This window comes from Hippocampus bargibanti, linkage group LG14 (assembly GCF_051943395.1).
Source record: "Hippocampus bargibanti isolate YZ-2025 linkage group LG14, ASM5194339v1, whole genome shotgun sequence".
NCBI classification, from domain to species: domain Eukaryota; kingdom Metazoa; phylum Chordata; class Actinopteri; order Syngnathiformes; family Syngnathidae; genus Hippocampus; species Hippocampus bargibanti.
This window is the reverse complement of record NC_142747.1, coordinates 19,054,587-19,067,904: the sequence shown is the minus strand read 5'-3', so window position 1 is coordinate 19,067,904 and position 13,318 is coordinate 19,054,587. Positions and strand designations below refer to the sequence as shown.

Below are 13,318 nucleotides of genomic sequence, written 5' to 3'. Positions count from 1 at the left end.
CTTTCAATTTTTCAACATCCTGCGAATGACATTTAGAAAAGCCAGAAATTGTATTTTTATTGTTCCAAAAAAAAAAAAAATCAATAAAATGTGAACTTATATTTCAAACACAACAAAATCTCTGCGGCAAACAGATGATTTAGAATTTAAACACATGCACATAAGCGGTCATCATAAAAAGAGAAAAACAAACCAGTAACATTCAAAATTATTTGCTTACTTTTCAAACAGGAGCAATTTTAATATTTCGATATTTCTAAGCATTAAAACAAAGGTAATTTATCAGTAACCTAATTTAATTAATTCCCAACGGTGAAAATCAGAGCACAGTGTTGGACGTTTCGTCCCTCATCCGAAAAGCTTCGTCAGCGAAATAAAATTGTGCTGGTAACTCTGCCCCTATAGACTGTATATACCTAATAATAATAATAATAATAATAATAATAATAATAATAATAATAATAATACATTTCATTTATAAGCACCTTTCAAAACTCTCAAGATCACTTTACAGTGACAGGACAAGTTTTTCTGTTGGTGAGCAGCGGCAGCCACACGCACCAGCATTCACTCAACCCGTAACTCAAATAGATAGAAAGCTAGATAATAACTGGCTAGCTAGCAAATACAATAGACATATCAGAGCAGAGGTCTGGCGCCGCCACTTCAGGGCATTAGGTATATACAATATATAGATCCAGATTTACCAGCACAACTTTAGTTCGCTGACGAAGCTCTTCGGATGAGAAGCGAAACGTCCAACGCCTTCAAAGGCACCCACAGGAAAACTTATCCTGTGATTGTAAAGTGACCTTGAGAGTTTTGAAAGGCGCTTGGAAATGAAATGATTATTATAAATGAAGCTCCTCAAATCACTTCAACATACGTCCCTGACACCAAGATGCTACAAGATGAAGGCCAAAAACGACTTTTTTTTTTTCTCGAATGAATATCCTCAAATAATAAAATAATAAAGGTTCACAAAAATGAAGTAAATCTGTAAAGGGATTGAGTAGGGGGGGAAGCATGTAACATGTTGCAAAATGTGAGCAAAAAGCCATTGTGCAAAACTGTAGTGGATGAGAGCTAGCCTGTATTTTGTAACGGGGCCGCTAATTAAGATGCAGAGAGGATCAATTTAATTTAATCAACCAGCATGAGACACTCACCAGATTTAATTCCTACAGTTCATTAAGAAAGCTTATTTAAAAACGGGAAGGAAAAAAAACGGGTGGAGAAGGAAGAGAAAGAGAGAAAAGCCTAATAATGAGGAAAAAATAAAAACCCAATTAAAAAAAAAAAATCCTCATTAAAGTGCTGCAAATCAGCATCCGGAGAGATCTTTGCCTTTGTTGCGTCTTTGGAAGCGAGTTTCGTCCGGGTCGAAGCCCTGCTCGCTTGCGCCGAACAGAGCCCAGTCGGGGGTCTGCGCCATGTAATCCGACGAGGAGAAGACATTTTTGCCGCCGCTCACTTCGTGGTCCTTGGCCAGGTCCTGGAAACGATCGTAGTCGATCCAGGTATGCCACTCGCCATCTACCTTAAACTGGAAAGAGAGGAGTACAAAAAAAAAAAAGAGATTGTCTCGTAACTTTGTACATCATAATATTTCAATCATCACCAACAAAACAGTTCGAACATGTCAGTGGTGGGCTACAAGGCCTTCTCTGCTGGCCTAAAATATCTACAGTGATACCTTGGCTTACAAACTTAATTGGTTCCCAGACAGAGTGTGTAAGGCAAAAAGTGTGTATCCCAAAAAGTAATTTCCCATAGGAAACCATTAAAATGGGAATAATCCATTCCCAGGTACCAATAAAACTTCTACTTTCTAATTTTCTAAGCCTTAAAACCACACAAAATATACCTTATTTAATGTATAATAAATGTGCTATGGTATTATAATTAAAGAAATGAACTGTACTATACAATAAAGTCATTTTATTTACCTTTGTGATGGTCGTTGATGGCTCGATGGAATGGAGTGGCCGGTTTCATCAGCATTAAACACTTGATGAGGAACGTAGCCTTCTTCTTTCACTATGTTGAGGAATGATCTCTTGTAGGTTCTTTCTCTGTGATAATTTTGGGTTGATAGCTTTTTGCATCAAGTGTACAGATTGCTTGTAGAACCTGATTGATGGCAATTTTAACCTTGCAGTCTACACTCTGCCTTTGAACTATCAAAATTGAAACTCTCTCACTGTAATCTGGCTGTATCTTTAACATTTAAACCACCTCCCCTCACTGCTGCGTTCTTGACCAATCACGTGGCTTTAACAGACGACTGGGGGCGGGGCATAGAGGACCAAAAAAAGCCGGCTGCCATTTTCTTGTTAGGAGAACGGGCTCGTTCGCGAACGACACATCACTCATTGTGGCGTTCCGTGTGTATCCCGAAAAATAGTTCGTATGCCAAGCTCAGATAACTCCCAACCCATATAATTTAGGAATTAACTATTTTCTCATGAAAGAACAGAGTCTAAGGTTTCTCATGCTGTCTTCGATGTTTATGTCGTCCTAAAACTCAATATTCTGTGGGTCCTGAAATTCGAGTGACAATGACAAAAACCCTGGCACTGGAGTGGACACATTTTTGCACATCGTCTGGTGGTGAATGAGTGAAAGGGGAGGTCACACAGAAATTGTCCTGATAAAATTCATTCTGTTCAACATTGCTTATGCGGTATATGCATTAGCGCTGACAATAATGTGCACCGTTTGGAGAGCTTTTTACTGGTATGTGCGACATTTGTATGGTTCAGGTGTACTAAATGAAGTGTCCTTTGCTTTTATGCTTTGCGCTCTACATGTCACATGTAGTGATCATGTAAAAAAACACAAGGTTTAGGGCCTCATTCATTCACTCATTCATTCATTGGAAGAGAACTAAAGGTTCTATGAGCTTCTAGGCCAGGACATCGATAAACAAATGATGCGAGAGCACAACAACAGGCCAATTTTTCCTCTGCACTCAACAAGCACGTTTGTGGAAAAAAACAGTTGGAAATGCAACAAGAAGCCTTCAGACATGACAGGCAGAGTGTAAATGTATAAAATTTACTAAAAAAAAAACACACAATACAGTGATACCTCAGCTTACAAACTTAATTGGTTCCCAGAAAGTGTGTGTAAGGCGAACAGTTTGTCTTCCAAACATTTATTTCCCATAAGAAACCATTAAAATGAGAATAATCCGTTATCAGGCCCCCATAAAACATAATTTTCTAGTAAATAAGCCCTAAAATGACACAAAATATACCTTATTTTATGTATAATAAATGTGCTATTGTCTTGTAATTAAATAAATTAACTGTACTGTATAAGAAAGTCGTTTTATTTACCTTTGTGATGGTCGTTGATGTAGTTGCCTCTTGATGATATCTGAGTGAAGTTGCAGTGCTTTCTCGGCGAATAATACCCTCACTCACACTGTCCCCTGCTAGCTACTTTTTGTTAATCCAAATCAACAGAAGTTTTTCAACCTCTTCTATTGACTGAGACCATTGCTTAGACAACACAGAAACACCCTTAGCCACACGGTCAATTTAGCGTACAGGTACTGGGACGCTAAATCACACAAACACACCCCTCGTTCGTGTTTCTTGATGATCTTCTTCTGCTCCACTGTAATTTTCTTTTGTGTCTCTTGGCTGCCTTTCCAGCAGCTCCTGTATTTTGTTTTTTCTACTTCTTTCTTTCCTTTCCTCCTCCATTCATAACTTTGCTGCTGTGAAATATAAATGTCTCCACTGCGAGTCGAATAAAGGTACATCCAATCTTTGTCTTAACACTAGCCTGTGATGGGGTCTTTTTTTAGTCCCATAATAGCAAAAGGACTCCACTCGATAGCAAACAACGTCTGCACTCAAAGAAAGGGGGTGACGAAAACTAGTCCGCCAGCCACCGTGGCGCTGTTCGACCGTGCGGTTAGGTGTTCATCCGCCGAAAACTAGTTCGTATGCCAAGATTATATTGTCGTGAAAAAAAATGTTCGTGAGGCGAAAGGTTCGTGGGCTAAAGTGTTCGTAAGCTGAGGTATTACTGTAACTGGATTCTTTGGTGAACAAGGTGGACAACTAGCAAGGTCTGAGTTTTGGGGTAGGACATGACAGGTGAAGACAAAGTAAGACGGATCGGACAAAACAAGGCGAGGTAGGAAGACACGTGAAGACCCAGGAGAGAAAAATGCCTCCAGACATGTCAATCACCAGACAGAACTAAACAAAAAAAAAAAAAAACCTGGAAAGGATGAGAAAAAAAACGACAGGAAAGAACAACAATGGATACTCAGTGTGACGTTACCTTCTTGTGAGCAATGAGAAGACAGTTTGAGTGCTCGTGTTCGCAGGCGATTTCGTAGTCCGTCAGCATGTTGACCAGCTGTTGCACAAACACAACCACTTCCTGGTGCCACGGGATGTTGGCCATGGTTAGACTACTGGCTGAACTCTCACCGCAGTACGTCACACCCTAAAACACACACACACACACACACACACACAAGAAATGATGGCAGGAACACATACACTTTTGTCTAACTCAACTTTAACTCATTCACTGCCATTCACAAATTTATTCAGGAATTGAAAATATGACATAGAGCGCCATTCCCGGATTTGTTTTTTTTTTCTTTCTTAGGTGCCGATAAAGCGCTGGTCATGGCCTCCGGCAACGATTTTTCCCTTCCACAAGGGGGCAGAATTTCTCTTTTTGTGCCCATGTTAGCGCTTTGTTCCAGCTTCAGCTGTTGTTAAAGCGTTATATAAACCAATATGTATGTATTGCATTGTATTTTGGACAGCCGCCCTCATTTCAAGGTCATATAACTCCAGACCGACGAAAAATCCTCCTCCCACTCCATTCCATCAAGCCATCAACGACCAGCACAAAGGTAAATAAAACAACTTTATTATATAGTACAGTTTATTCCTTTAATTACAATACAATAGCACATTTATTATACATAAAATAAGGTCTATTTTGTGTAGTTTTAAGGCTTATTTAGTAGAAAATTATGTTTTATGGGGACCTGGGAACGGATTATTCTCATTTTTAATGGTTTCATATGGGAAATAAACGTTCGGCAGACAAACCTTTTGCCCTACACACACTTTCTGGGAACCAATTAAGTTCGTGAGCTGAGGTATCACACTGTATTACAATTAAATTCATAATTATGACAGTACATCTGTTATAATATGACTAAAATGCATTGTTATTTTGTTTGTTAGTTAATTAAACGCTTTGATCCTCTCCTCTTTCATCTAGACCTGCTTCATGTCACAAAGAGTGTACAGAAAGTGCTGAAGAATGAATGATTCTCTGTGTTGTCATACTATTTGTTATTTAGTTTTTTTTTTGCTTTTTTTGGTCGGCCTGGGAACGGATTATTCTCATTTTAATGGTTTCCTATGGGAAATTAATGTTTGGAAGACACACTTTTCACCTTACACACATTTTCTGGGAACCAATTAAGTTCGTAAGCTGAGGTATCACTGTATAATGAGGAAAATTCATCTAATGATATAAATTCACCTAATTCGAACCCCAGAAAGCACCACGGTGCATTTCCGATTGGAAATCAGGCTGACATTTCTGGCCTTTGCAAATTGTTTGTGCATTCCGGATGCAATTGATAGCGGTGGCTGCACCCGGAGGCTTGCTAAGTAACCGACCAGCCATAAATCACATGATGGCAAACCCAGACGAGGGCCGGCGGGGTTGGTGCCATGTTTTTGGCCGAAGAGCGGATGATAGTCGTGATCTATGAAAAGCCGAGTGTCCTTCAAGGAGGTCATGTGGCTAAAATCAAGGTTTCTTGGCATTTCATAATAAATAATAATAATTCATTTCATTTCTAAGCGCCTTTCAAAACTCTCAAGGTCATTTTACAGTCACAGGTTGAAGTTTTTCTGTGGGTGAGCAGCGGCAGCCACACGCGCCAACGTTCGCTCAACCCGGAAAAACTCAGATAGAAACCTAGCTAGCTAGCTAATAGATAGCTAATAGCCAATAGCTAGCTAGATAGCCAATGTTTCCTGACTCAATTAGCTAGCTAGCCAACCATGTATATATATTTCATGGCCACAAATTAACACGATGGGCAAATGTGATAAATATATTGTGGCCATTATTGATTTTTCCCCCCCCCACCCAACTCCCATTTATGTCTTGTAATCCATAAAGAGCACAAATGTGCAGTGGGTGATTTGAAAGCAAATGTATTGGTAGGTCTCTTTCATCAGTAATGCTTATTGATGCTGCAGAGAGATAATCAATCAGGTCTCCAATGGGCAAAACATACCAAAGAAGAAGATAATTCACAGGGGGGCAGGGGGGGGGGTAAAAAATAGAGTGACAAAAAGAAGAAAGTGTGACGATGAATTCAGTTATTGCTTGTTTTCTTTTGTGCACCCATCCTGAGAAATTAAAGAATACATTTTGTACACTCACGGCACACTTTATTAGGCACACCAAGAATGTAAAACGCTGCATCTATTTCTGCTGTGATTTGCTTTGTTTTTGCAAGGCATACCATTTTTTTTGTTAACTGTGAAACTAAACTGATGTTCTTGTAAATTAAAAACATAAATAAATATCCAGTATATATATATACAGTAAAGTCTCGTTATATCGATATTCAAGGGAGTCCGAAAAAATATCGATATAACCAGACTATCGATATATCCGACCCTGTTTGCATGTAATTTTCTCCGTGCGTGCATAGAAATAGTATCGATAAAACCGGGACTATCGATATATCCGATATCGATATAACGAGACTTTACTGTATATCCAGTATACTGCCCATTTCTAACGTAGGTTGTGCGCCATCTTGTGCATTTTCTGGGCGCTACATTGGAGTCCAGACAGCTCGAATTTAAACGGAAGGACTTCTTTAATCGATTGTAAACATTTATGTCAGGGGTGTCAAAGTCATTTTTTTGCCGCGGGCCACGTTGTAGTTATGGTTTCCTCTCGAGGGCCGTTATGAATTTGGGGAACCCATTAGAATGTTTAAATCCCTTCAAATATTACATATAGAGCACACAGCAAATTAATGAATAACTCGTTTTCAAATCTGAAGTCAAGAATAATGATTTTTATTGTGGTTGACATCCAAAAATATGAAATTTTGGCTCAGATTTTAGCAATCATCATGGAATTTAACAAGTTTGATTTGCTTTCGCGGGCTGAAAAAAAATGATGTGGCGGGCCGGATTTGGCCCGCGGGCCTTGACTTTGACACCTGTGATTTATGCTTTCCTCTTCAGAACCATTTGAATCATATTCATAACTGGATGAGTAACGAGAAAGCATCTTCTCCCAATCTGAAGCCATTGTTTTGATTCTAGAGCAAGGCAAGACGTCCTGGCGTGACGTCATGAAAAAGAGGGCGGGACCTTCTAAAACTCGCCATTTCCGGGATTATTGGTGTTTTGCATTTGACTAAAAATATCAGCCTGTGTGTTTCGGGTATTTTAGATGCTATAAAACGTTTTTCTGAGGTTAGTTAGGAAACAAAAAAAATGGTGTCGGTTGTCCTTTAAAGGCGCATAAAATCCAACAAGTCTTGATGATGGTTAATTACAATCTTCAAACTGCCAAATGGTGTTTTGACTTCTTACAACGCACCCAAATTATTTTTCTCGTGCCATTCCAAGAGCAAAAGATGTTAGCATTCACGAGGCAGCCTCTCGCGGGACCCCCCCCCCCCCCCCATCTTCCCCCATTTTATAATCAAGAGCCCACCACGTTCTCGCGGTCCATTAGTTCCCCCGAGGTGAGCTTGGAGTCCGTCCACGGTAATCATGTGGCAGAAGGGCCCCTAAATGATGATGGAGGGCGCAAGCGAATAGCCGTCTCGCACATTTGACAAACTCCAGTAAATAATTGAGTGAGTTGGTTTGCCACGGCTTCATTTTTCTTTTCCAAGTCTCGTGTGAGGGTTTTTATTTATTTTTTTTTTGTGTGCAGGGGGCTGGAGGATAGAAAGGAAAAGAAAGATCGTTGGCGGTGTTTGCGCTGTGGTCGTTTTCACCATCCGAATAGCGGAATTGTCAGGTGGATGGGATGGCGGTGGAGAGACAATGCAACACAGCTGTAAAGGACAACTGACACCTCCGGACAAGTTGCGTTTATAATTTTTAAAATCACTTCAAAGGACTTCTACTGAGCGCATTTTACTAAGATTCCACCGCATACAGCTATATTTTACGTTTTAAGACTGAATATTCAGGAAGTCTTGTTTTCGAGTTGATGACGATCTCCCAAGTGACGTCACGGATGGAACGTCCCTGATCGAGAAAGCGACACACAATGCGTTTTGGGTCCTTTTTTTTTCGCCTGAAAACACCGTGTTGATGGCGAAATTAGAAGGAAAACTACATAAATAACGCGATGGTGAATCGTTGTGTGTCACACGAAATTGCGGTAACACGCATAAAGAAGGTGTAAGTTGACACAAATTCCCAGCGGACAAATCAGCCCATTTCCAACTGAGCTTGTGCGCATTCTTCATCAGCCGTTTGGTTCAGGGCTGCCACAAAAATGGACAAAATCCAACTTCAACGGACAGTTAGGACGGCGGAAAAAAATCGTTGGCACCACCCTACTCACTCTCGAGGACTTACACACTGCAAGAATCCAAACTAAGGCGTGGAAAATCCTACTGATACTAGTGCAGCTTGTTCTACCGGAAACAAATTCCTTGTAAAAAAAAACAAATTCCAAGTATGTAGAACACATACTTGGCAATAAAGATGATTCTGATCTTGTGCATTTTCGGGGCGCTACGTTGGAGTCCAGACGACTCGAATTGATACGGAAAGACTTCTTTAATCGATTGCAAACATGTATGCTTTCCTCTTCAGAACTATTTGAATCATATTCATAACTGGATGAGTAACAAGAACCGATTGCAAACATGTATGCTTTCCTCTTCAGAACTATTTGAATCATATTCATAACTGGATGAGTAACAAGAAAGCATCTTCTCCCAATCTGAACTCTTTGAAGCCATTGTTTTGATTCCGGAGCAAGGCAGTGTGAAACCAATAGTGACGTCACGAACAAGGGGGCGGGACTTTTTAAATCGGCCCAGTTTTCGAGCTCATTTTGTGGCAGTTTTGGTACACTTTAAGTGATTTTTATTGGTGTTTTGCATTTGACTACAAATATCAGCTTGAGTGTTTTGGGTATTTTAGATGCTATAAAATGTTTTTCTGATGTCAGTTAGGAAACAACAAAATGGTGTCGGTTGTCCTTTAAAAGAGACCTGTTGATTGCTCTCTTTTTCTTAAACCGCTTTACTCTGTCTGGTCATTCACAGTATATCGAACATTAAAGACAAAGATTCAGAAGAAATTTGGACGGAACTTATCAGATATACGCCTCCAATTGACAGTGACGATAATTAAATGACTGAATTTAAAAATGACATCAGATCATTTTTATCCACGCTTGGAAGCCACCTGATTTCAATTTGTACAACCATTCCCCCCCCCCTTTTTACATCAACTCTCCTTTGGGAAATTCAGTCTGAGCTGCTGACGACAGGACAAACGGTGTCTGATGAGGACACGTGTCACAGTCCCTTCACTAACTCAATTATTCATTGCCGTGTTCAAAAATGAATAGATGCATGCAAAAAAGACCTGCATGTTATTAAATAATAAAACCTTCATGTCTTTTTGAGTGTGCTAAAATGGAATCCTAATACTTGACAAGACACTGTTTTGGTGGGCCTTTATACTTTGAATACGAGTTGTGATTTGAGTTTTGACTCGCGTTTTCGTTTCGAATGCTTTTAGTAGTTTTAGACAGTTTATGTTCATACTTTTTACTCGGCACAGATGAGGAAAGTCAAATTTGTGTTATCAAAAATGCTCAACTTGTTAATAAAAACACGAATGTTGAACTGAGATATGAGAAACTTAAGAAATGATTCCAAAAATCAAAATCGAAAAAGTAAAAAATGTGGCCATGACTACAATTATTTTTAAATACAGTATACAGAAAATAAACAGTAGTTAAATACATAAAACACTACTTTACAATGAGTTTAACATCACAATATCCATATTTGTAGTCAATTGCTAATATAGCTACTTAGAAAGCTCGATAGCTAGCTAGCTAGATCGATCAATGAAATAGTGGTTAAATACACAAAACACTACATCACAATGAGTTTAACATCACAATATACTCATTTGTATTTAATTGCTAATATAGCTACTTAGACAGCTCGATAGCTAGATAGTTAGCTAGATATCTAGCTAGATTGATCGATAGATGAAACAGTAGTTAAAAACGCAAATCGCTACATCATAATGAGTTTAATATCACAATACACTTATTTGTATTTAATTGCTAATATAGCTAGTTAGACAGCTCGATAGCTAGTTAGCTAAATATCTAGCTAGATCGATCGATAGATGAAACAGTGGTTAAATACACAAAACACTACATCACAATCGGTTTAACATCTCAATTTCCTTATTTGTATTTAAATTTCTAATATAGCTAGTTATATAGCTCCATAGCTAGATAGTTAGCTCGCTAGATCGATCGAGAGATGAAACAGTGGTTAAATACACAAAACACTACATCACAATCGGTTTAACATCTCAATTTCCTTATTTGTATTTAACTTCTAATATAGCTAGTTATATAGCTCCATAGCTAGATAGTTAGCTAGCTAGATCGATCGAGAGATGAAACAGTGGTTAAATACACAAAACACTACATCACAATCGGTTTAACATCTCAATTTCCTTATTTGTATTTATTTAATTTCTAATATAGCTAGTTATATAGCTCCATAGCTAGATAGTTAGTTAGCTAGATCGATCGATGAAACAGTGGTTAAATACACAAAACATTACATAACAATGAGTTTAACATCATAATATCCTCATTTGTATTTAATTGCTAATATAGCTACTTAGATAGCTCGATAGTAGATAGTTAGCTAGATATAGAGCTAAATCGATCACCTTTTGCCTTAGACACTGTCTGGGAACCAATTAAGTTTGTAAGCCAAGGTATCACTGTACTAAGTAGCATGTCAAAAAAATCTAAATGACAACCAACGTAAAAATATTACTTCACACATTTGAGTAACAAACAATGAAAACCAAACACACACACAAAAAAAAAATTGCATTTGTTTCCAATTCTTTGGGTGTAAAACTTTGAAGTGAGCGCAGACGGCGCCTTGCGTGCCAGCCAACCAGCCTCTGGCAATGTTGGAATTCATGCACATTATCAAAAGAAAAACAAGGCTGTTTGATGTCTCTCAAGACGGTCGCTGTGTGGATGCATCCCAGTAAAAACACAGACTCGCACACACACACACACACACACACACACACATGAGCGATGATACAAAATCATGTCCTACCTTGACCTCGATAAAGTCAGGCTGGCCTAATGCAACGAGCTCTGAGTAGGCGGTCATTTCATCCACGTTCCAAGCTTTGACCAGCGTTAAGCGATACACAGTCCTTTGCCTCTGAATTAGAAAAACACATAATAATAATAATAATAATAATAATAATAATAATAATAATAATAATAATAATAATAATAATAATGGTAATAGTAATAGCAATAATAGTAATAATAATAAAATAAAAATTAAATACTACTACTACTACTACTAATAATAATACATTTCATTCATAAGCGCCTTTCAAAACTGTCAAGGACACTTTACAGTCACAGTATATTTTTTTACACATACACACGCACACTTAAAATTGGAAAGTGATTAGTATATAAATAAATTTGATTTAAAATTCCAGAATTAGCCACATATGGCAGAACAAAGATAGAATAACAATACAGTGATACCTCAGCTTACGGACGCTTTAGCTCACGAACTTTTCACCTTACGAACATTAAATTCGCGAGCATCTATTAGCTGTCTAGCTGGCTATCTAGCTAGATAGCTATAGGGCTATTTAGCTGGCTGGATAGATAGCTGGCTGGATAGATAGCTGGCTATCTATTAGCTATCTGTTAGCTAGCTTGCTAGCTTTCCATCTATTTGAATTACTTGCGGGTGGAGTGTGTGGCTGCCGCTACTCACCCACAGAAAAACTCATCCTGTGACTGTAAAGTGACCTTGAGAGTTTTGAAAGGCGCTTATAAATGAAATGGATTATTATGATATAGTCTTGGCTGACGGACTAGTTTTCGGCGGAGAAACAGTCAGACAGTCGGCTGCCATTTTGTTGTTGGCTGCCCGTGCTCACCCATAGAAAAACTTATCCTGTGACTGTAAAGTGACCTTGACAGTTTTGAAAGGCGCTTATAAATGAAATGTATTATTATTATTATTATTATTATTATTATTATTATTATTATTATAATAATTATTATGATGATGATGATGACTATTATTATTATTATTCCTTTCAAATGAAAAATGTTACTAATAAGTCACTCGACAGTACACCTGTGCGTGAGAAGTATTGTTTCAAGTTGACAATTCTTTGTCGCACTAGGGCAGGATTTAGGGAAAGGGGGCGGGGGGGCGTGGTGACGATCAAGGACATCCTGAAGTGTAATTTGCAATAAAACAAAACACCTTCCCTTTGGTTCCTGGCCAAGACCTGATTGTTGATTCTGGGAACACAACACCCAGTGTTCCATGCGAAAGATGCCGCAGCGCTGCAGCGAGTGGCCAACGAACGAATGGAAATAGAATGAAAAAGGAGGGGTCGCCCAGCATTTTAATGCCACAACAAAAGCAATTGGATAAAGGGGGGGGGGCTATGTTGTACACTGTGAACTTTCCCTAGACGGATTACAAAAAAAAAAAAAAAAAAAAAAAAAACAGGCAAAATCATTGGACGACTGCTATTCGAAATGGTGCAGGATGACGTAGGCTTGGGTGTCAAACTCATTTTCACCGTAGACCACTGGGTAGTTTCCCTCTGAGGGTCGTTCGGAACTGTGAAAATCATATAAATGTAGATTCACCTCAATCAAATGTGCAGACACGATTTACCTTTAGGATTTCATTGCTGTTATCAGTGTCTGAAATAACGTCGACCCGGACGCCCGCGGCGTGCAACTTTTACGTCTGGATTTTTTTTTTTCAAATCAAACGTTTTTTTTCAAATCAAACGTTTGCTTTATTCAATAAAGCTAATGTTTGAACGAAGATTTCGAAATGGGAAGAAATTATTCAGATTTCATTTCGATGGATGGATGGATGGATGGATGGATGGATGGATGGATGGATGGATAGATAGATGGTTGCTGCTGTTGCAATATCACTAACTCTTTTTTTCGGATGAACGAA

The 13,318-nt window shown here is 38.6% G+C and overlaps 1 protein-coding gene across 1 annotated transcript in view; it reads right to left on the bottom strand.

Annotated features, from left to right (window-relative positions):
• Window positions 1–37: 37 nt before the first annotated feature.
• The window catches only part of tyw1 (tRNA-yW synthesizing protein 1 homolog (S. cerevisiae)), a 37,528-nt gene continuing 24,247 nt past the window's right edge, over window positions 38–13,318 (bottom strand). The window contains exons 14-16 of the mRNA XM_089013888.1: window positions 11,408–11,518; window positions 4,306–4,473; window positions 38–1,546 (exon numbers count right to left, since the gene is read on the bottom strand). Coding sequence (XP_088870014.1) covers window positions 1,325–1,546; window positions 4,306–4,473; window positions 11,408–11,518 — 501 coding nt within the window. The 3' untranslated portion in view covers window positions 38–1,324. The remainder of the gene's footprint in view (window positions 1,547–4,305; window positions 4,474–11,407; window positions 11,519–13,318) is intronic.